At 54.8% G+C, this 23,263-nt stretch overlaps 6 protein-coding genes across 6 annotated transcripts; 3 read left to right on the top strand and 3 right to left on the bottom strand.

The window, feature by feature from the left end:
- Positions 1-5,179: 5,179 nt before the first annotated feature.
- L226DRAFT_541411 (uncharacterized protein) lies at positions 5,180-5,959 on the bottom strand (the record flags this gene model as incomplete). The annotated part of the gene is made up of 1 exon (XM_067682053.1): positions 5,180-5,959. The coding sequence occupies one exon, from the start codon at positions 5,957-5,959 to the stop codon at positions 5,180-5,182; it is 780 nt and encodes a 259-aa protein (XP_067542332.1).
- Positions 5,960-6,692: 733 nt separating this feature from the next.
- Positions 6,693-7,505, bottom strand: L226DRAFT_564425 (uncharacterized protein; the record flags this gene model as incomplete). The annotated part of the gene is made up of 3 exons (XM_067683641.1): positions 6,693-6,715; positions 6,771-7,074; positions 7,137-7,505. 3 exons carry the CDS (start codon positions 7,503-7,505, stop codon positions 6,693-6,695), a joined length of 696 nt encoding a protein of 231 aa, XP_067542331.1.
- Positions 7,506-8,050: 545 nt separating this feature from the next.
- L226DRAFT_564424 (WD40 repeat-like protein) lies at positions 8,051-9,547 on the bottom strand (the record flags this gene model as incomplete). Its single annotated transcript, XM_067683640.1, has 8 exons — positions 8,051-8,172; positions 8,232-8,331; positions 8,399-8,424; positions 8,477-8,730; positions 8,784-8,840; positions 8,894-9,044; positions 9,096-9,219; positions 9,275-9,547. 8 exons carry the CDS (start codon positions 9,545-9,547, stop codon positions 8,051-8,053), a joined length of 1,107 nt encoding a protein of 368 aa, XP_067542330.1.
- Positions 9,548-10,162: 615 nt separating this feature from the next.
- L226DRAFT_564423 (uncharacterized protein) lies at positions 10,163-12,318 on the top strand (the record flags this gene model as incomplete). The annotated part of the gene is made up of 8 exons (XM_067683639.1): positions 10,163-10,246; positions 10,305-10,328; positions 10,384-10,707; positions 10,981-11,004; positions 11,058-11,335; positions 11,949-12,024; positions 12,084-12,115; positions 12,186-12,318. The coding sequence occupies 8 exons, from the start codon at positions 10,163-10,165 to the stop codon at positions 12,316-12,318; spliced, it is 975 nt and encodes a 324-aa protein (XP_067542329.1).
- Positions 12,319-14,144: 1,826 nt separating this feature from the next.
- L226DRAFT_564422 (uncharacterized protein) lies at positions 14,145-14,882 on the top strand (the record flags this gene model as incomplete). The annotated part of the gene is made up of 1 exon (XM_067683638.1): positions 14,145-14,882. The coding sequence occupies one exon, from the start codon at positions 14,145-14,147 to the stop codon at positions 14,880-14,882; it is 738 nt and encodes a 245-aa protein (XP_067542328.1).
- Positions 14,883-20,832: 5,950 nt separating this feature from the next.
- On the top strand, positions 20,833-22,559 carry L226DRAFT_451552 (uncharacterized protein; the record flags this gene model as incomplete). Its single annotated transcript, XM_067675020.1, has 3 exons — positions 20,833-21,105; positions 21,157-21,745; positions 21,808-22,559. 3 exons carry the CDS (start codon positions 20,833-20,835, stop codon positions 22,557-22,559), a joined length of 1,614 nt encoding a protein of 537 aa, XP_067542327.1.
- Positions 22,560-23,263: the final 704 nt, after the last annotated feature.

Below are 23,263 nucleotides of genomic sequence, written 5' to 3'. Positions count from 1 at the left end.
GAGGAGGGCGGAGGAGGAGGGAGGAGGGAGGAGCGGAGAGAGGGCAGGCGCGTGGAGATGAGTCTCTCAAAAGTACTCTTCATTGCTTGTTTGATGACGTGATGCGGAAGGAATGACCATATCCCCACGCAGGCAACAAAGCGGTCGTCAAACTATATATCGGCATTCGCGGGGTACCCAGTGAGTTCTCTATCAACCGTGACAATTTTTCCTCCATTGAACCCCGTGTGCGAAGCTGGACACCATCAAGTCGAGCCTCCCTGGGGCGCGTTTCCATTCCTCTTCCCGCCCTTACAGAAGAGGGCCTCGTCGGCTTCTATCGAGGGTTATGGATCTCGCTTATGACCACATCCTTCGTCCGTACGTGCCAGCCCTGCTTACTTTCCGCTGCAGCTACATACGATTTCCCCTCCAGGTGCAGCCTCCTTCGCCGTCTACGCGCGGACTAAGGAATACTTCCGCGAGCAGCATTCGCTTGCGTGCGACCGCATATTCGACACGGTGGCATCAGGTCCAAGCCATCGTTCGTCCCGTCGACACGGTTCTGACATCCACTGTCTCCCGGCAGCGGTGCGCTGTCTGGTTCCTTGATCTCTTTTGGGAGTGCCCGTACGTCTATATACTACCCCTCTGTGGAGAGCGCGGAGGTGAGTGCAACGCGAGGAACAGAGCAGGAGGAAATAGTGTCAACAACACGTCGCTTTCCAAGGTTGGGCATGCAAGGCGCGGAGTAGAGATGGAGGCTCTGGAGAGGTCGAGGAGCAGATATCAGATAGCTGGCCGGATGGGCTGAGCAGCAGTCCGAAGGATGGGCGAGGAGGCAGAGCGGAGTTGGAGACTGGTCGGAAGAGTACTTGAGCAAGATGGGCCTCGGGGAAGAGGCGGAGGGATGGTGAACGGACGAAGCGGAGGAATGAACGAGGCGCATGGGAGGAGAGGCGCATGGAAGAGTGAACGATGCGGAGGGGATAGGAGGAGAGGACGGAGGGTGGGAGGAGAGGACGGAGGGTGGGAGGAGAGGACGGAGGGTGGGAGGAGAGGACGGAGGGTGGGAGGAGAGGACGGAGGGTGGGAGGAGAGGACGGAGGGTGGGAGGAGAGGACGGAGGGTGGGAGGAGAGGACGGAGGGTGGGAGGAGAGGACGGAGGGTGGGAGGAGAGGACGGAGGGTGGGAGGAGAGGACGGAGGGTGGGAGGAGAGGACGGAGGATGAGCGAACGAGGCGGAGGGATGGGAGGAGAGGTGGAGGGATCAGCGGAGGAGAGGCGGAGGGATCAGCGGAGGGCTGATGCGGAGAAAGCTAAGAGGAGTTCAGTTCAGAGAAGTGAACAACTCACTCAAGCCTCACATAGTCGTCTCAGCCAACACGAGATTGAAATCACTATACATATGTACTACAGTAACAGCAATGGCGATCGAGGGCACGATAATTCTAGTGGATATAAGCGAACAGGTCGTATGATGACTGATATAGAGGAGCAGTCGGGTGTGCACTATATAACGTAGACTACCGTAGTTGGAACGTGAAGGCATGGCAGAACTATGTTGGTAATGAGAGCAGAAAGGTTTGTGGAATTCACGGGGGTCATACAGAGTCATAGGCAATAATAACGTAGAGGTCGCGCGCCTGCGCACGACCCAGGAAGTATATGGTGCGAAAATGAGTGTGGCGTACTAGTACGAAAGAACGGAGCGGGGGAAAGGGGAGGGGAGGTTAGTAGTGTCGGAGCTGTGAGATGAAATACATGATGCCGGAGTGAGTCCACTACAGCTCTTCCTCAACCTCGTCCTCGGAGCCGCTCCCGCGCATGCGTGTGTCTTCCTCCAAGTCAGGCTCCGGGTGAAGACTGAAGTCGTAGTCGCTCTTGATCATCCGCAGCTGGCGGAGTCGATGCGCCGGGAGTTTCTCAAGCCACGCGTCATCATAGCAGTTTCGCCATAGGCCATTCGGAGCGGGGCTGTCTTCGACTTTGGGATTGAATTGCGGAACGCGTTCCCGTGGCCTGCTCCCACCCCCACCTCTAGTAGCACAGTACTCAAGGTACATGCTGTCGAGGCGGCGGAGGAAGGTCTTCAGGGCTACGCTCTGCCATTTAGCTTCGACAATGCGGTACCTCCTGGTGGCAGCTTTCGGGTCATCGGTCTCGTCGCCACTCATGTGCTGCGGCAGGAGGCTGTCGAAGAGCACTAGATGTCGAGAAAGTCCAAAATTCAGCAGAACACTCTCGCGAGAGTTGAGAAGCTACCAATATAATGATCTCAGTCTTAACAAGTACATAGCACACATTTCAATGGCTGGCTCACCGTCGCCTTCCGTTGACCCATAGCGTTGCGCTTCTTCTGCGCAGCCAAAGCGGCTGCACGCTTCGCCTTGGTCTCTTCATCGTCGGACTCGTCGTTTGGCTTGTAGTGCTCACGATACTTACGCCGGCAATATTCCATGTACGTGTCCAGAGTGCTACCAATCTACGTGATGTATGGATATGTTAGGACGAAGGAGAACTCTTCAATCACTCACATGGGTCTCGGTTATCAAAGGAATGACCTCCGGATCGAAACCAAAGCCACCGCCCTTAATCGTGCCAAGGAGGGTTTGAATGAAGTGGTGCCGTGCCGCCAAATTCAGAGGCAGAGTCTTCCAATGGTGCACAAAGTCGATACGGAACTTGACATCGGGGGAGGGGACGCCATCGCTGTCAACGCCATAACCTGCCACCTCCTCCTCGGTTAGAGGAGGGTAGCGTCTAACAAGATCTTGCCAGGATATGTGGCCAAGCATGAACTGCAAGTGCTTCCGAACTGCGTCCTACTCCCTGATATGTTGAGCAAGTATACGATGCACTGCAATGAAACACAGACCTGGAGCGCGGTGAGCACAGTGTCAGGACACTCGAGGGTAGCCGACTTAGACTTGGCCTTAGACTTGGACTTGCGAACAGCTTGTTTGCCGGTGGTTGCCACGGGCGTGACTGGCGGATTAGAGGGGCGAGCTTTCGCTGGCTTCTGCGGGGTCCGTCTGTGGGTGCGGAGAGGAAGAGGACTCTCCGCATCGACGTTGTGTTGCGTGCCTTTGAGCTCCTGGACGACCGTCTTGCTAGAAACCAAGATGAATGAGCAAACAAACAAACACCGCGTATGTAGTCACGACTACCAAAACTGCTCTTGGATCTCGGATTGTTTTGTCATGAAGTCGGTAATGAGATTCTGCGTCTGATCGTGCGACTCTTGTAGCTTGTTAAGCAACATATATCCGAAGTCATTGGTCATCCGGTTCACATCTTCCTGGATCGGAACGTCGTTGAGGTTCTCCTGGTGATGTGAGACACAACGAAGCAAGTGTTTGATGAAAACGTACCCGAGCCTTTCCTTTGTTGAGGTTGCGCGTCGAAGCAGGTATTTCGTCATTGTCTACATGCATACTAGCTCCCTCGGGCTCAGCGCAGATAGAGACAGGATGGATAGGCGGGGTCTGTTGGGGACGTTGTGACTCGACGTGGCGTTCAGACAGCGATGGATCCAGAGAGACTTGTTGGCTGGCGTAGAAACGGACCAACTGCTCTCGATCCGATGGTGAAAGGTGGTCCCACATCGCCTTTGCCTGATCGTATTCCGATGTTGAGCCTCGCTCAGATGCATTGAGCGACGCTATGGTATTGACCTATGGACCTCGTGCATCAGAGTGGCGGTCAATATATACATCGAATGAACGCACGTGGATGGGATACGTGTGGTTCGGGATGCTCTGCATGGGAAAACCGGAGCTTCCGAACTGGGATCCGAGTGGCATCAAGTTAGGAGCAGATGCAGGAGGGGCCCCGATCCCGACAATGTTCTGGAGCGGCTGGAGCCAAAGTGTCGTCAGTACTCATTGTTAGCCTATGTATGATGGGACTCGCCACATTACTCATCATCCCGGGCATCTGCACATACGGAACAGGGCTCACGAAAGTTGGAAAACTGTGCCCTTGGTGATGGTGGGGGGACGGGTACGAAGGTTGAGCTCCAGGCGACGTGGTATGCATGACATGCGAGGCGAGGGTCGCGTTGTTCATAACGGGCTACCAGAGAAAAAGCATTAGGGAAGTAGGGATGCGAAAGCCACAGCAACGCGACGTACTAATTGCTGCGGAGCTGCTTGTGGCAAAGAGAACTGGAACGGCTGGGCTGGCGGACGTACGGCTTGTGTTGTCGACGTGTGGCTGCCATTACGGAGCAACACAACTTGCACATTGAGACGATCAGCTTCGATTCGCTAAGTGGCCGTCCGAAGATAGCATACTTACCACGCCTTTGGTCTTGACGCTTCGGGGCAGTGAGGAATTGCGACTGATCCATATTCCTAACCAGGGGTCGCGCGTTATCCTGAGCGTATGGGCCAGTAAGTAGCGCAGCGTCGTATGAGAATGATAACACTCACACTGTTGTTCACCTTTGCGGACTTGACATTGTCCAGGGCGAACACTTTCATGCCAATCATCTCTCGCTTCGTACCGGCGACGGGAGGAGGCGGAGACGGTGGAGGGTTCATCATAACGACATCTTCCACCTGGTCTTCCACCTGCTGGGAAACCTGAGGTTCGAGAGGTGGAATGCCAGCAAGGGGGGCTGAGGGCGAGTCGACCGCGTCCATGTCACCGGGACGAGGAGAGTGGCTCAAGAGGTGGTGGCGAGTAAGGACAGAGCAACACGAGGAGAAGAGATTTTATATACATACCACAGTACTGATCCATCCGTCAAAGCTTGGGATCGGGCCAAAGCGAACAATGGAGCGAGAGTCCATCGCTTTGACGGTGCTTTCAAGCGGGAGTTGCCAAAGCGGTAAATCGCCAAAGCGAGAGACCGTCAATGCGGGGAGGTGTCAAAGCGAACTCGAGCAGACCCAACCAAGACGATCGCGAAGCACATGGAGACCAAGTAAGAGCACCGACGGAAGAACGGATTGCTGTCATTATGATCAGCCAGTATGAAGAGGGACAAGAGAGCTTAGTCCGTACGCGCCTACCTTCCGCTTCAGGTGCTCCGCCTTAGCGCTCGGTCGCGAAGCTGTCGCACGCGGCGCATGGCTTTAAGCTTCGAGCTTCCAGGAGACCTCATCATGGCTAATCATGCCGCAAGATACTGACCACCATTAAATGTATCTATCACATCAATCACCACTGACGCCTCTAGTCTAATATACATCACTTTGAGCCCAGCCCAGCTGAAACGCCATGAATACGAACACGATACAAACATACATCATCCGCGCCCCAGTCATCCAGGATTTCTACCACGAAGACTCCGAAGTCCATGCCAGATTCAACAACATCCCGAAAGACTCGGAAGGTTTGAATGTGGGACTCTGCATTGATGTCGTATTCGAGGGAGGCAAGGTCGAGGAACACATGCCCGGAAGTGAGCGAAGGTGCGGTCGGCATCCGGCCGCCCCTTGCTGCGATAAGGGCCTTGTAGCGAGCACGGTTCGATTTGCCGTCGACGACGCCCCACAAGGTAACATGTCGCGGTGCACGTCGGATATCAGCGGCAAGTTCGCGGGGAATGTGGTCGATAGTGACGTTGGTGGGGTATATGAGAGTAGGAGTCGATAGGCCGACCTGGGACGGCACAACAGTGGACCAGCAGCGTCCTATGGCTGTATGGTCATCGATGACGACTTCAGGACCAAATGTCTGCAAATTGGGGGCTGACTTGTCCACAGGTACCGTCGTGGTAAGAGCGGGCAAAATCTTCCCGCCGTCGGCCTTCAGAGCGAAGTCCCGCAGGAGAACGGGACCTCGAAGGGCCTTACGAATCGACGCCTGGATGGCGCTCTCGATATCGTGCACCGAGCATGTGCTGGGAAGGTTCTGCGCCCGGGACGGGTCGAGGTAGGTGGAGGAATGCAGGAGGTGGTGTAGGAATGTGCGCCCGGGAACCTGTACATTGCTCAGGTATATCACGTTGAACGAGGTGGGCCACATCAACAGGATGACGATCACCATGGTCGACAAGATGATCAGACCATTTGTGCGAACCGTGGGTCCCCGCGTCGACGCCTTGGGTTGATTTGAGACGCGCCTTGGCTGATCCCCATACGGCTGTCTTGGTACTAGCGGTTCCGTGTGTGAGGGTTCAGAAAACGAGGTTTCAAAACGAACACTCCTGATGCTGCCGGAGGTGTGGTCTTGAGGAGGACGGGTGAGACTTGGTCGCGCGAAGGACATCAGCGAGTACATACTGGAGGTGTGCCCAGGAGCTTCCTCGAAAACGAATCGAGATGGGTCACAGGCTGAGCGGGCAGGATTCTTCGTCTTGACCATATGAGGAACCAGCGCAGACAGTGAGCAGTCTATGAAGACGAGGGACGAATAGACGTGAGTGGTCGGACGTTCTCCTGCTGGTACTTCAAGTGACCGCTACGCAGGTGCATGCTTACCGGTGCACAATGCAACAATTTCTCTCTCAAAGGGCGATCACTGCGATCAATCCCAAGCGAGGGAGTGGTACAAAGCGATACTAAAAAGTGACATAGCAGAACAAAGGAGGGGCAGTACAAAGCGATAGTACTAATAAAGGAGTGTACTAAAGGAAACCACCCCGGTGGTCCGGATAATCTGAATCGGCACACGCCCGGAATCCGCACAAAGAAACGGAGTGCGCATGCTGCATATCGCGTACTGTGGATAACCTAGATTGACAGAGGTCCGGACTTGTTTAGTCCCGAGCGCGGCGTTTTGCTAAATGGAAATTAGTGAATGCTGTACTAGCGGGATGTGTTACGAATTGTCTCACCGGCGCGAATGCACTTATTACACCATTCAGAGCTGGTAATCCAAGACGGCTCCTGTTTCTGCTGGGTGAGTGAGAGGAAGCGGCCATCCTCACGTTCGTAGCCAGCAGGGACCGAGAGCCAGAACGGACCGTCGTCGCCAAGAACTCTCAGCCATAACTGACAGTCATCGGGTATCAGATGACGGTACACATCACCGATGCGGATATCGTTCTCATTCTCGAAGATGGGAGGAGCATTGATGGGTTCCGGTCCCTCGGAACCAGCCCAGTCGCCGTGTGTCTTGTTCTGACGGTTGTACCGTGGCTGCAGTGCGATGTGTGTGAGAACGTATAGTCGGCCGGAGCTGCAAATAGAACTTTACGTACCAGTTTGAGCTTCGCCGCCTGTCTCCGTGACACAGTATTGTGGCCGGATGGGCCAGCAGCAGAAGGATTGACATCGCGACGAGCAGTCACAGGTTGGACACCACGATGGGATGGGCCAGAGACAATGGTTTCATCGACAACGGACTGGCTGGATGGAGACCGAAAAATGGTACTTGTCTCTGTGGCCGAGCTGCCCGCGGTGCGCCGCTGAGGATTCTGGGCCGGAGCCAGTGGCAGTGGCTCAATCCTGAAGACGCTCGACTTCGACTTTGTTGCATAACTCGGAGGATACACATGTGCAGGTGGCGGGGTCTGCGTGGAAGGCTCAGGTGGGCAAGCAGCGCCATCTGCTGAGTGCCCGAAAGACATTTCGCTTCTATTACGCGTGATGGGACTGAGAAGCAAGATTACAATGAGCCACTCCAGTATGCATGTTAATCAGTGCCCACCGTGACCGAACAGTAGTGGAACAGTCGAAGATCTCCAGTATGGCAGGGCGGGAGTGGGGTTCTAGATTTGGGGGGGAAAGGCGCTGCAAATTCAAGGTACGTTGTCTTCTCGCGGCGAACACCAGTGCTCGCTGAGAATTTGTACCGGTGGACACCGGTTGTAGCCCGTTCAGAGGGGCGATTATTGCGCCAGATGACGACCAAGAGCAAGAGGACAACGAACAAACTCGCGAGTGCCTCGCGCAGAGAGATCATGGCAGTGGAGGTAGATAGAGAAGTTTCGAGTGATAGTGGTCTTATAAATGACCTGGAGGGAGGGCTAAGCTTTGGTGAACTGCCAAAGCATCCAAAGCATCCAAAGCGGATGTCAAAGTGGATGTCAAAGCGGATACAATTGGTCATTGAGGCACATAGCGCGTACAAGCGAGGGCGGCGAAAGATACACATGTGGCAGGACGAGGACGCTTAAACTGTTTTACGATACAGATACCAGAGGATGAAAGAGATGATACCGATGATGAGGCCGTTCCAGCTATGCCTACTCCAGGCTGCGAAGAATGAACGCCGGGCTACGACGTGCGAATGAGCTACATGACGAGTTGATAGTTCAATATCGGACATGATGACAAACGAATGGTGGACGAACAAAGTTCCTGAGCCTGCCAGATCACAATGCCGCGGCGAGTATTGCCTTCCAGTATGCCAGTTGCGATGACGAATGTGTCGGAGTCTTCGTAATAGTAAGCCTGAAAGAATGAGGCAGCCACATTGAGATACGTTCGATGTGGGCGGCTTGACTCCACCGTGACCTACTGCGATCGCCAATATGACCTCCTCTTCTACTCGTGAAAAATATGAGTGTGCGATAAAAACAACTCGAGTACCACTCACTTCTGTGGACGAGACTATGCAGTTTACGGCGCGAGCCAACATCCCAGATATGCACGTCTCCTTGAGCGTTCCCCCCCACAAGAGCAAGACCATCATGAACCAGGAGGACGGGAGTGCGCCGGAGTTTGTCCAGCCTAACCGAGTGCCCAAAAGAGCAAAGTGCGGTCTCGGTATCCATAGAGTACACGTCGAATCCGCTTAGAATGTTAGACACAGCTACGGTTCGGAAGTCAGGCGAAAAGCTAGCATCGCCGCTGCAACCGAGAGTAAGTGTGCCAACGCCACGTCTAATACATGAATGACTTACATTTGGCCAGTTATAGGGATGCTCCGTCTATGCTCCCACGTTGAGGCGTCGAAGAGACTGTGCGCACACATCAGACAAGTTTACGAGGATGAGGAGATACAAGCACGAACTGCATGCCGTGATTCAAGTAGGTGACAACAAGGAGCGGCTGGTCATACGGATAGATGATGTGCAGGCTTGTTACTCGGACCTCATCCATCCTGTTGTATGCAGTTATCGGAGGTAGAGGAAGATCGGCCTGCTGAATCCAGCTGGTGCAGTCTGAGAGCAAACATGGGGCGATACATATGAGAGGTTTGAACGAGAACGCACCTGTGGGCCGCTTCCAAACCCGGACTTCCGTGTGAGCACCCGACGCGAAGAGACCCGGGGACACAACAACCAGACATTCGACAGGATAAGCGTGGGCCCAGAATCCATGGACCGCCACCTCTTGCTACCACGTCAAACGTCGGGTGAACGCAATGGATGGATACGCGAGCTGTACTCACCTCATGAACGATTATAGTTACGATATTTCCGTCCTTCAGCCCGCAAATGAGTGTATCTTCATTCGGACCGAGCCATGCCAAGGAGAGAACGGCGATATCCTCGGAGCGTGTAATGACATGTAGCAGACGGAAGTCATCGGCGCGCCATATGCACACTTTCCCATCCAGACCAGCTGAAGCGAGAAATTGTCCTTTGAGGCTGAAGGCCAATGCTGTGATACCAGACGAATGTCCGCGAGACAGGCGAACAGTCTCCAGATACCGCAAGACCATCGGGACAAGAGAGGAAGAGAGAACGAGCAGAGAAGGGTTGACGTTGAGAGAGAGGAAAGGATTCCGACCTTGTCGGAGCAATGTATCTCGGAGGACTCCGAGAGTCCGAGGTATCGGTGCCTGGGATCCGTAAGCTTGCCAGGGATCGAGTCTGCACTGTGCAGTACGGGACAACTTGCGCTTATAAATTCTACTTCTCTTGGAGATCTGGCCTTCATTGCGCGTATGGAACAAACGGAGGCTAATCGTTACGAAGTGCAGTGGTACGGTGGCTCCTACCCTTGTCTTCGCCGGCCCACAATGCGTCAGCACAGAACCTTTGTCGCGTCCAACGATGAGTCTTAGTTTCGCCAATTTCAGCTCAAGGCTATCCAAACTCGTGACTTCCCCCCCGAGTCTTATGGCATTGTACTTGACAGGTCCCTCGGATGGAACAACGTGCCCCCCCCCCCTAGGACATAGAGAGTACAATTGCAAGGCACTTGTACACCAACGCCGCGTGCCCTTGGCGGTCAGGCGAGTGGCTAACCTAAAAGTTTCTTAGCCGATGGCTATAAGGATGAGCAAGTCGTTTCACCTGAACTGCAACTCTCTCAGTTTCAGCTCCCTTCCAGGATGTCCTACTCCAGGGTTCCGCGGCGTGGAAACTCCGTGATGCACTCCCCGACGCGGAGTCGGCGCCATACAACACTCGCAGCGGTGAGTGGCACTGTTGGTGTTATACCCCGGCATGCTATTGATATCTACTTGTGTCCAGCTCGCACGAGCGACACATCTACAGGTGAGATTCACCGACTCGTGTTACGTCGCATATTACTCACAGGGTATGACCTTAGACCGTTGTTCGCATAACCAGCATAGAGAGCATCGAGCTCTTCGTGACACTGGCAGGGTACAATGCCGCTATCGCGCGCGTCGTCGAAGACCTCGAGATCTCTCTTCCCACAAACGCCGCTTATCCCGCGCATCTTCTTCGCGAGCTGCTTCGCCTACCTACCAACATCGAGACTCTCACCCTACACCTTCCTTCAACATCTCCACCCACTATCTTAAACGGACTCCTCTTTCCTCGGCTCATCGCGTTCACCACCAATCTGCCTCACCACTCGCTGGTCTCGTTCCTCTCTGCTCATTGCACACTTCTTTCCCTCGCACTGCAAGTCTGTGGACACCGTAATCGATGTCCCCTTCGTGGGCTTCATCTCGCCCGCATATCGGACCTTCAGTGCCCGGCGCGTTGTTTGACGGGCATAGCGCGCGGTCAGGTTGCGACTGCGACGGTTCGCCTCACTCGGATGGCCTCTATGGCTGCGTTGGCCATCCAAGCGCTTTCCACGTCTCCGCTCTGGTCGTTGACCATCGACTTCTTTGCCGATGATCATGACATCCTCGCACGAGTTGCAGCCGCAGCCCCCTGACTGCGCAAACTCAAGCTTATCGAGAAGCCTTGCGCGCACGTATGTCATTATCCGGATGTCGTCGTCTCTATTTCTCTGACACACAATTCCAGCGCCGTTTTCACCATGCTCGGAGGCCATGGAATGACCTGCACCAGTGGCACCTCACGTTACTGAGGCTACCGTTCTTGGAGGAACTGATGCTCCGTACCCATCTCGTGGTCGCTGGTCCGCGTCGTTCTGAGGACACTATTGTGTCTACCTGGGCCAACGGTACCCCGCCCCGCATCACGCGTCACCCGAACCTTTTCCATGTCAGTATCCTGCAGCCCTCTAGCACTGCTGGCGGGCAGCGGCTCAGCCACTGGTTCAGAAGGGGCATCGACTGGGAGTACGTTTCAACTGCCCTTGTTGGGCCTACACATTCGTTCGTGGTGTGATCTTTAACATCGTCTCCAAGTTTATTAAACGCTCACAATCATGGTTACTCGTGTTACTTATGTTGGTATGATCTTATGCACATATCTGTATGAGTCTCAAATATGCATACTATATGATACATATCGAGGTAGCGGTACTAGTGACAACGACTCAACATGGCATGAAGTATGATAGTTGCTATCCCTTTGGTTTTCCCGTAGCCTACACATGCACTGTAAGTCAGTCCAGCATTATGACATGAGGGGGATTCCGCGTACCACTCGTGTTCTCCTAGTGTTTGCAGTCTTCCTCCCTTCGAGCACGCAACATGGAGGCCTAGGGAGGGAGAGGACTTTTGACGCCCACCTGGCCGAACACGTGCGCATGCACGTTTTAGGCAAGTGGACTCGATGAGAGGATCAGCCGCCCACGCGATTTCTCACTACCGACACCCACGCTCGTCGTTCTTGTCGGTGTCCTCGCCATTGGCAGGGCGTGCCTGAGGCCGCGCACTCATATTATGGTATGTCTGCCACAGTACTTCGACCCTCGTTCGCGCCTGCTTGTCTCATCCAGCGCGCCAGTCCTCGCTCCGAAGCACGATATCGACTTCGCGTTCTGGTGAAGGCGCTCGATGGCCACGACGATGACAATGGCGAGGTGAGTACACCCTGGTTGAGTGCGTGTATGCGCCAGGCACTGACCATGATGCCGAACAGCGCGACTGCACAGTCCCGCCCTTGGACGATTGGTACGCCTGCCGCCTTCTCTGGGGTCATCTCGCGCATCTAACTGACGTTTGCCGGCTCGCGGCAGGGCAGGGCAGGGCTTCTGCACCGGAAGAGAAAGCTTTTTGCCCTCGACCACACCGTCTCCACGCCGATCACCAACGCAGGCGGGTTGACTACTCTTAGGCAGACATCCTCCTCCCCTCCAACAGTTCTGTTCGTCTGATAGCGGTGGTAGCAGCTATCATTCGGCTCATTCTGCTTTCATCACAACGCCGCTCTCACTTCGCAAGGTTGAACAGGAGCTCGAAGACGACCCATAAGACCTCATGCTACATTCCCAGAACCATTCGAATCTGTCTCCCTTCACCCTTCCTTGGAAGAAACCTTGTCCATCATGTCCGGTCGTCCTTAGATCTTGCCCCTCCTCCCTTCCTGCTCGGCCTGTAGGAGTACCTGACAGCGAGGAGCAGTTCAGATGCACAGTTTCGGCCGTTCGACTCGACGGACTGGGCATTGTGGAATGGTCCGTCCTACTCTCTCTTCTGTTGATATCGGTTTTAACATATCATAGACCCGCTCTTGTCGTCTGCACCTGCATTCAACTCCTTTCCCCGATTCCTCCTACCGTTTCCACTGGTGTGCGTACAGCTCACCGTGCCCTCCATGCGATAGATCGCTTCCAACCATGTCCGTCCTACTCTCTCTTTCGTTGATCCGGTTTTGAACGTGTTATAGACCCGCTCTCGTTGTCTGCATCTGCGTTCAGCTCCTTTCGCCGAACGCCTGACCCTCCTCCGACCGTTTCCGAGCCGCCTGCCACTGGTGTGCGTACAGCCCACCGTGCCCCCCATGCGACAGATCGCTTGCAGCCCATGTCCTCCTCCATGCTACATGATGACCCACTTTCAAATGCCCCTCGCATGAATTTTGCCCAGGGTGCGTCTTTGCCGGTTCTTAGATGCCGCTACTCACTCTGCTGCTAGTCCATGATCGTGACTCTTGTGCGCGGTATGTCCTTCGTCGCTCATGTTTTGTTTCTCGACCCTGTTGCTCAGCGCCCACATCCCATTTACGTGTATCATACGATGTGATGTCTGTTCATCAATGCCATCATGTTGATTCAATCTCATACTAACGCGAGTGCTTGAAAACACGAGGAGAGCTTGCTAATGATTTATCTATGAATGCTGGTTTCTATACTAAGCACAGATTGTTGACGGAATATCCTACAGGTTAATCTGATGGTCAATTACCGGGCAGCGACCTTTTGAATTGGTAGGTGAATTCGGTTGTTCGCATTACCTGAGAGCATGCTTATAGCCTAAGCTCTATGGCCCATGTCTGGGATCCCCAGGTTTCTGAAGGCCTGAACTCGTTGACGGCAATGAGGTGAACCAAAGGTATGGCATACTTTTGGACGTCTGCGGGATAGGCTTGATAGCCGACTTGCATCCAAGGAAGACGACCTTGCGCAGGGGCTTCTCATGAACGCTCGCCAGGGAATTGATGTGATGGTTCCGAGAAACTTAGCCGATGGCCAAGTGCGTATGTGGACGATTACAGGGAAGTAATCGTCACGGCGGGCGGGCCGAAGGGGTTCCTGAAATGCAATGCAGTGTGACATGACGCAACGAGGGCATCTGCCGTCGGCGCCGTGTCTCCTTGCAGCCAGCTTGGTCAGGGTGTTACTCGAGATGCTGTCCCGAGAAGCGCAGTGTGACGAGGTTGCACCGACGGTATCATAGACGTCGACACGCATCTATGCATTGAGATAAAGTTCGTAGTAAGAGAGCGACAGCGGCCACGGCCGCTTTAGGGTTCTGAGACGCCCGCCCCCATCCTAAGTACCCGTCATATTGCCCGCAACATACATGAGTCTCGATACTGGACGCAGGAATGACTGATTTATTTTCATTAGCTGCGGCAATTGACCTATTTAACTATATAAACCTTGCTCCCGAGCGGCAACTGCTCTCCCTTCAACCACCACTACCACGTCCCTCTCTCTTCGCGATTACCTCGATCAACCAAACCATTCGCACATCATACATGGAGCAGCAACCAGCGACGCCCTGCCTCGATGCTGTACCGCTCCCATCTCTCATCCCTGCCGTGGTCAACATGGACTCGGAGGTAGGCATGCGCAGTCACGGACCGAGCATCGACGGATCACTCACAGCTCCTCAACATCATCCCCAACCATTACACTGGGATGTTCCGACGGCGGATTACTGGATGCCGGCTACCCCCAGGCTGTGCACCATCCCGCTGCCATGCGTCCCCGTCCCCGCGGGGGCCGATGCTCGGTTCAACGTCGACCTCAACGTCGAGGTCGGCGTCGAAGGCGACGTTGAACCGAACATAGACACATTCCTTACTGCTCCTCAGCATCAGGACTACCCCCCGCTGCTACGGGAGCGCACACCGGCCACCCCCAGGCTGCGCACAATCCCACTACCATCCGTCCCCGACTTCGTCCTCGTCGGGGATGATGCTCAGTCCAACGTCAACGTCGACGTCGACGTCGAGGGCGACGTTGAACCGAGCATTAACCCACTGCTTGTCGCTCCGTGGGATGTGCCAGCGGTGGGTCGCCCAATGGAGCGCCCACCGGCCACCCCCCGGTTGCGCACAATCCCACTACCATCCGTCCCCGACTTAGTCCTCGTCGGGGATGATGCTCAGTCCAACATCGTCCTCAACGTCGAGCTCGACGTTGAGGACGATGTTGGGCCGAGCATGAACTTCTCGCTTCTTACCGCTCCTCACGATCACATCCATCCCTAGCCGCTATAGTCGACAGCATAGTTCTCGGAAGAATGGGTTCCCTTGTTGCTCACGCTGTGTTTCTGCGATTGAATAGAGTATTGACTGTGATGTACAAGTACTGCTACGAGAATATTTGTTCAAATGAATATCCCTTGCCACATCATAGTTGAAGCTCGAACTGGGTCATACTCCCAAAGCGGTAGCGGTTGTTTGGCAAGAGCTTGAGATCCTAACAATTACGTCAGCGGCAGTTTAGCGCCGCGCTAGGTCATGGCTCATAACTTCGCCAGATACCCGCACCATCTCGCCCCTGCCTCCCTCGAGCACACCTGGATATCCACCTCGAATTGTACAGCACACAGCTGAACAGCGTGGCACACGCAGCCTTCTCCAGCTCGATGCGATGAGGTGAGCGCGCTCGGACGTCAAGGGTCCCGAGCTCGCCCCGCAGCACTGTGGACTGAAGCTAGTTCGTCGCCCCTCTCTGTCTCCCTCTCGTATGCGCGAGGCTGACGCGAAGATTATTGGCTTACTGATTGCTTGAGCAGGCGACGATATTATTCAACAACTGTTTGGGAATCGCAAGGGCCTCGAGTGGCCGTCGCTCGCGCCTTAGCAGCTCCTCGAGGAAGTCAACGCCTTTAACTCCTGATGACGGCCCGGTCATCACGCTCGCATTCGGTGATCAGCGCGACCCCGCCCCTGACACACGACACGAGAGGTATGTCGAGCGTAGTGTGACTGTTTATGTATTCATTGAGTGTAGACTTAGAGAATGATAGACCCCGATATCTTGCGTCCAAACTCCGGCATGTCGCACTGGAGCCCCTGCAAGTACAGCCGCTTTCTGTCTTCGTTCGACGTACCGCTGGAATGACATGTGTGGTGTGTTGGACAGAAGCTATTTGAAGCTTGCGGAAAACATCATCGCGCATCCGGATGAGGTGAAGTACCAGAGGTTCAAGCCCACGAATGCGACCATCAAGCGGACGTTGGTCGGCCCGAGGGGAGCACTCGAGTACGCAGTGGCGGTACGTGCTACCTTGTACGCGTGTTGCATGACACCTCATGCGACAATGCACTTGTAGTTCGCATTCCATCCAGAGTGCGCGATATCGGTTTCGAGGAGGTGCACTTGATTCAACTCACCATGTGGCGTCCAGGTCGACAACTTGCAGCTACGAGGGCATCATATGAACGATATCAAGATCGGTGCTCCTATGATCAAGGAAGCTCTTGACCGCGACAACGTCAAGGAGATGTATGCGCAGCGTCAAATCGGCCATTGGTGCGCATCGTGGTGTAAGGACAAGCACTGGGGTGAGGTCATCGCGACTGAGGGTGTCGCGAAGGTGCGTCCTCTTTCCCTGACCCCTTCCTTCCCCTCGCACATACGACCCATGCACACAGACGATTCAACTCCACTTGAAATCGTCTAACCGCTCATCCACTTTTCAACTCCACGCCGTCCGCATCCGCAGATCTGACGCCCCAGGGCTCCTCGCCGGTCGCAAATGGTGACGAAGCGGCCAGCTCAAACGTACGCCATCATGGCTGTCGCGTGGACGCAGTCCTGCGGACGGTCGTACCACCTCATCGCGACAGCCTGGACGGGCATGTGAGGCTATGGAGGGTGCGGCTATTCCGAACTGTAGATGAGGCCTCCAAATTTTCTCTGGCAATCTCAGGGTGCGCTTGCTGCCGCCGGATGGTACCTCAACTGCGAGAGGAGTATGCTAGGATGGCATCGTATAACGATACGAGGCCGACCTGAAGCGGCGGGTGGGCTATGAGAAGAAGAAGGAAATGAGGGAAAATACGGGCAAAGGTTGATTTGATTTGGGACACGGGAGCGACTAGACACGACCAAGAGGTTAGAACTTATAGTACGGCATAAATGCTCTCGCAATGCTACAAACAGTTAAGATCCTTCGCCTCGTGAACGGGACTGACTCCCTCAAGTTTGGAGGGGCCGCATTCATTGTTGGGCTGATACCGCCGTGAGACATATCTACTACTACGAGGCGCCAACTACATACGCCTCCAGTGGCGTGGGGGCGCGCGCTTTAGACTTGCCTTTGCTTTACCGTCATGATCTCTTCGACCTGTGTCCAGCCACTCCTCCTCCTTTCCATTTCTCCATGCCATCCACGCCACAGGATCACACCAATCTACGTGCCACGGCTAGCTACCTCGACGATGTCAGATCGACAACAAGCCACGGCGATTCGGCTACATGCTCGGTCGACCCGGAATACTCCAGTGTGCAGCAGCTCTTAAGAGACGGGTAAGCCTATCTAGAGTGCGTACGTGCCCTCCGATACCCACACGTATCTGACAGGAACCGTGGTCTTAACGCTGTGGAGACCCGCTGGGAGGCCAGATTCCAACAAGTTGAGGGCGAGATCGAAGATTTTGCTAGCCGCAATGCTCGTGTTCTCCGTTCTGTGCTCGATTTGAAGCGCGACCAGGTATGCTACTCCCGATTGTCTGGTTACGTCTTCGATATATGATGTTTGTGTCTTCAGTCATCCACTACAGCGCGTACGACTCAGCTTGAGCATGATGTCGCGGGTGTGTGCAACCGCGTAGCTGAGCTGTCGCGGTCAGTTGGTACTTTGCTCACTGAGATGAAAGGTAGGGTGATCTTTCCATAGCGTATGCGTATTCTGACGTACCCCCAGAGCATCTGCGTCAGGAGAAGGAGCTTCTGAACGACAAGTGGGGCTCCCTCCGGCGAGGACAAGACGAACTTTGTCGCAAGGTCGCGCGCGTGGATTTCGACCTCGAGCTTATGAAGTCGCAGCGCTCAGTTGATCGCGCACGGACTGAGCAGGTGGAGAATGGTATAGCTGTCCTGGAAGCGTGTAGCCTTACGACCAACAACACGGTGCGACGCCTAGAGGGTGACCTCGCTCGCCTCGAGCTTCTTTCTGAGCAGCAGGCATTGGCGGTTGAGCAACTTGCTCTTGCGCAAGGCGATCTCTTCGGTGACCACCACCACATCGTCGCAGATTCTTCGAGGCGCACGCTGGCTGTGGAATTGGGCATAGACGACTTCCCAGGCGACTTCCCTTTGTCGCTCTCAGATGATCAAGAGTCCTCGCCCCTATTGGATAGCACGCCAGTCTCAAATACGAGTGTATGTAACCCCGTCAGCTTCACTTGTCTGACATCTAACTCTTCCTGGCAGCTTGAGGTCCCGTCCCCTATGCAGGTGGAGTGTCGCGACGACCCCAACAACCGATCGCCACCCATATCCAATGGAGAGCTAGCTATGCGCGACCTTTCTATCGCGATGTCCGAGGGGTCTACCGCTTCAGACGTTTTGCCACGCGAGCCTGTCGGGTTCCGCGATGTCGCACATACCGTATGTTGTTTTCTACTACGCCATCCTCCGCTGTCACCCCGCTCAATACCAATTGCAGTTGAATGCATATCCCAACCTTGTTCCCAAGGCAGCTGAGACTGTGCGCTGCAGTGCCTGGCAACGTGCTCTCTCTGCTGGCTGTGCACGTAACAACAAGGGTGGAGGTCTGCGATCCACCGTTGTAGTTCTGAGCTCAATTTTGGCTTGTTCGTGCATTGTGCTTCTCGCATACCTTGTTGTGATGACTGGGAGCGTTATTCCGATACATCGGCGTCCTATCTGGGAGTTGTCAAGGCAGGTTTGATGTTTCGTGTACGTGTTGTCTTTTGTATTATATGCCATTATTCCAGAAATGATGACAATACTTCACCCGAGTGGAGATCATATATTAGGTGTCGATGGTGCGTCCCTTGTCGCCATACTCTCCCTCGTTCGCATTGCACTGCCAGTCATCGTCTCTCTGCACCGTCGCCCATGACTCCAAGTCCTGCGAGCGACAAACGCCCTTGCACCTGCTCAGAGTGCAGCTTGACGACATACCGGGACGACTATGGAGTCAAACACAAGGGCGCTATGCTTGCACGGAAGACTGTAAGGAGGCACAAACTGAAAGATCAACTTCGTGAGCAAAAGCACGCCATACAACAAGAAGTTCTCAGAGACGCTGTCCTCATCGCGACAGTCGGCGACCCCGGAGCTCCTCGTCCAGTGAGTAAAGTATACTCTCGCTGCCCTGTCTTCCGACTAAGAGTGACGTTAGGATGATAGCCCCCAAGCAGGGCTCAACGAATCTCATTCTCCTGATGATAGTCCGATCGTTGTGAGTTATTCTGATACACATGTGCAAATGACTACGTGCTCACAACAGGGTTGAGGCTACGGAGGTTCATCTCGGTAGCCAAGCGAGGGTACGCCTCGATCAGCTATCCTTGTTGCAATCGACATTCGCTCGTCATGATCGTCTAGTCCCTCTGTCCACCGCTGTAACCTTCGTCTCTGCACCTCGCCACCGTGACGACCCTCCTGCGGACATTGCACGGTCCAACAATGCCGCTCATAATTTTGTCGACTTCCACGAGTGGCTCGTTTCGACCATCCAGCTCCTCGCAAGTCTCCCTGATCTTGGTGATAGTCACGTCGACAACCAACTCGCCTCCTTCCTCCTAAGGTTGCACAATCGCCTCAATGGTCTGCAACGTTGTGTGCAAGATTGTTGGGAGAAGGAGAAGGTTCGAGCTGGCTTGTACAACCTTGAGCCGGGCAAGGGTAGAGGACCGATTCCTTTTGAAGGCGGTAAGTTTTCATGGTGTTAATCGTTCATACAGACATCTTACCCATTCACAAGTTGCATCATCTCGTGCAGACTTGGAGCCCTTCATCATTGCAGCACTTGTCATGACCACTCTGCTCCACGCGGTCGCGCCGCTCTCTCGTCCCTACTCAAACTTCATCTTGACGACAATACGCGTAGTCCTCCATGGAGCATTCGTCTACTGCAACCAATCGTCTTCCCCCGCGCCTTCTGCGCTGACGGCCTTCCAGCGGAACATGGTGAAAGGAGTCCCCAAGGACGTTCGTAGCGCGCTGAAAGCTCTCGGTATACAGCCAGATGTCATGCGCTACGCCTGTTGTCCACGGTGCTTCCAGACATACGCACCCGATGCATCCCACCCCGACGATCCCTGGCCCCATAACTGCACGTTCTCCGAGACCGACAAAGGCATCTGTGGCAGTCCTCTGGTCGTGGCTAGGGAGTATGCACCCCTGAAGAAAGGTGGCCCACCCCGGACTGCCTATCATCCCATCAAGCCCTATCCGTATCGCACGCTCAAGTCCTGGCTCGCCTCCTTATTCTCTCGTGTGGACATTGAGCGCATTCTAAGTCGCTCTTGGGAGCGAAGCATGCCCACCGGTGCGCGTTGGACAGATATCTTCCATGCCCCAGGCGTACGCCGGTTTCGCGGTCCAGACGGCAAACCATTCTCGCAGGAGTCTCCTGGAGCCTACCATCTGGTATTCAGTCTCTTTGTAGACTGGTTCAATCCGTTCGGTAACAAGAAGGCTGGCAAATCCCACTCAGTTGGCGTGATCTATCTCGCGTGTCTCAATCTTCCACCGCACTTGCGGTACCGTCCGGAGAACATCTACCTAGCCGCCATCATCCCTGGCCCGAAGGAGCCATCGCTCGACCAGCTCAACCATCTTCTGCGCCCTCTTGTCGATGAACTATGCGACCTTTGGACGCGTGGGCTGTTCCTTGAGCACACGGCCTTGCGTTTCGTCGGTTGCCTCATCCGCGCTGCCCTTATTCCCCTCGTATGCGATCTCCCCGCTCTTCGCAAGACTGCCGGTTTCGCGGGCCATGCTGCGAATTTCTTCTGTTCGTTCTGTCGCCTCATCAAGAAGCTCATCTGCAATATTTTGCGAGCTACGTGGCCTGTCCGAACCGCAGAGGAGCACCGTCGGTTGGCAGCTGAATGGCGCGACGCTGCAACCGAGGCTGACCGCAAAGACCACTTCAGGAAGCATGGCGTGCGGTGGTCTGAGCTGTTGCATCTTCCATACTGGGATCCCATTCGCTTTCCTGTTGTGGATGCCATGCATAACCTATTCCTCGGCAACTTGCGTCACCATTGCATGGATGTGTGGGGTATCGATATCAAGGGGAGGACGGGCAAGAAGGTTGCGCCGCATACACCGGAGGAGCAGGCCTCTTGGCTGCACCGCGTTGTTGAGGGGATTAGGAAAGACTCCAAGAACGCGCTCTCGAAGATCCGGATTGGCTATCTCGCGACGATAGCGCAGTTCAACGATATCGACCCTGGTTCCCTACTCACCAAGCGCGCATATATCACTGCTCTCCTACACTGGGTACGTATCGCTGTCATGAATTCTGAAATGGTCCTCACAATATGAATATAGGCCAAGTCGCATCCCATCGATGAGTTGAAGCTTCCTCCCGTCTTGAACGAAGACGCTGTCGACTTCCATCTTGCTGAAGGCAAGTATGACATATCGAAGTTCCGTGTTCTCACCCCCGATGTCATGGAGATCATTCGTGATGACATCAAGAACACGGTATTACCTTCCTGGATGGAGCGTCCTCCTCACAACTTCGGGTCTGCGGCGCACGGAAAGCTGAAGGCCGACCAGTGGCGAACAGTATGCACCGTGAGCCTATTCATAACGCTTACGCGCCTTTGGGGAAACGCGCCTTCTGATAGCAAGGAGAGTGCACTTCTTGACAACTTCGTCCACCTGGTAACAGCTGTAGACCTTGCCACCCGTCGATCCATGGATGTCGACCGCGCCAATGCCTACGACGACCATATGCAACGCTACCTTCAAGGCCTTCTCGATATCTTCTCTCATCAGCTTGTTCCCAACCACCACCTCTCGCTGCATCTGACGAGCTGTCTGCACACATTCGGTCCAGTCCATGGCTATTGGGGCTATTCGTTTGAGCATTATAATGGCATCCTTGGAGGGTTGAATATCAACAACATTGCAGGTGCACAACGCTCCCTCTTCTGCGACTTGATTTTGCCCTGTCTGACCGCCTTCTCCTAATAGAACATATCGCTCTCACCTTCATGGACGGGTTCTACGCGGGTGCAGAACTGCGCAGACTCATGGCTACGATTGAGTGGCCGCACAGCCCCGAGTATCATGACATGATGGAGGCATACCATCGAGCCTTCCAGGATACTGCTCGTGGTACACGCGTCAGCGATACACGTTCCCTGGGTCATGAACAAGCCACAGCCGAGTCCATTCGAGCAGCATACGACTCCGGTAGCAAACTTACAGCCCTGGATCCCAACCTTTACCCAGCCCTGCTCCGCTGGATGCCGTCCGGATTTGCGTCCTTCTACGCCAACGCTGAAGACTCTCGGCCTAGAGTCGCTCCGCACGTTTGTCGAGCCTCCTCGATCAGCCATCTGGGACTCATCTTCGCAACTCGCCAACACAGCAGGAGGAACTCCTTCGTGATCTTCACGCACCCCGAGACTGGTGACAAAACCGCGGGTCAGATAGCCGACATATTTCTGCATGCTCGCGTGGAAGGCGGAACCCGCGTCATCGCTGCGTTCGTGGCAATGGACGTGTATGCGGGCCTGACAGACGTGCACGCGAAGATGGATCCCTATCGCGCCTTCACCTCCTTGGATACGCGGTTGTACTACAACTATTTTCAAAGCACAGTCCTCGTAAGGCTTGACGACGTACTCGCACACTTCGCTGCGTTGACCTACACGCCTGAAGCCATCGGTGTAGAATGTATAGTGGCTAGATCGTTGGACCGAGTGAGTGAACCCCACTAACATTCCGAGGTACATGGCACTCAACTAACTGTGCACGTAGAGTTGAGTTGATTGGCCCGTTATGATGTTCTCTCCCCCAACTCTCCCGCGTCCTCCCCCAACTCTCCCGCGTCCTCCCTCTTTCCCTCTGGCGTCCTCTCTCCTTCCCTCCGGCCTCCCTCTTCCCTCTGGCGACCTCCCTCTTCCCTCCGGCGACCTCCCTCTTCCCTCCGGCGACCTCCCTCCTGCCTCCCGCGCCCTCCCCTCTCTCACTATATTTGCAGTTACTGTTGATATAATATATACGATGACCTGACTGAGACGACGGTAAATAGTAACTTCCTCTACGGGTAGGTTATTTGCTCGGACTGGTGGTTGAAGTCCCTCCGATTCTGCCTCTCACCTCCTCCTAGCTCCCTCCGCCTCGGCTGAACCCTTCGCCTCGGCTGAACCCTTCGCCTCGGCTGAACCCTCCGCCGCCACTCATACTTCGCCGCCGGACCCATCCAGAGTTATAATCTCTACTCTGCACCTCCCTATCCGACCTCAGGCTCCATCATGATTCCGCGCTGGCAAGGATGCTCGTGCGGTCTCATCTAGCTCCTCGCACCCTCCGCCTGAGCTCCCTCCTCCGCCTCCTCCGCTCCTCCCTCCGCCTCCTCCGCTCCTCCCTCCGCCTGAGCTCCCTCCTCCGCCTCCTCCGCTCCTCCCTCCGCCTCCTCCGC

This window comes from Lentinus tigrinus (assembly GCF_003813185.1).
Source record: "Lentinus tigrinus ALCF2SS1-7 unplaced genomic scaffold L226scaffold_1, whole genome shotgun sequence".
Taxonomy (NCBI): Eukaryota; Fungi; Basidiomycota; class Agaricomycetes; order Polyporales; family Polyporaceae; genus Lentinus; species Lentinus tigrinus.
This window is presented reverse-complemented; position numbering and strand designations above follow the sequence as displayed.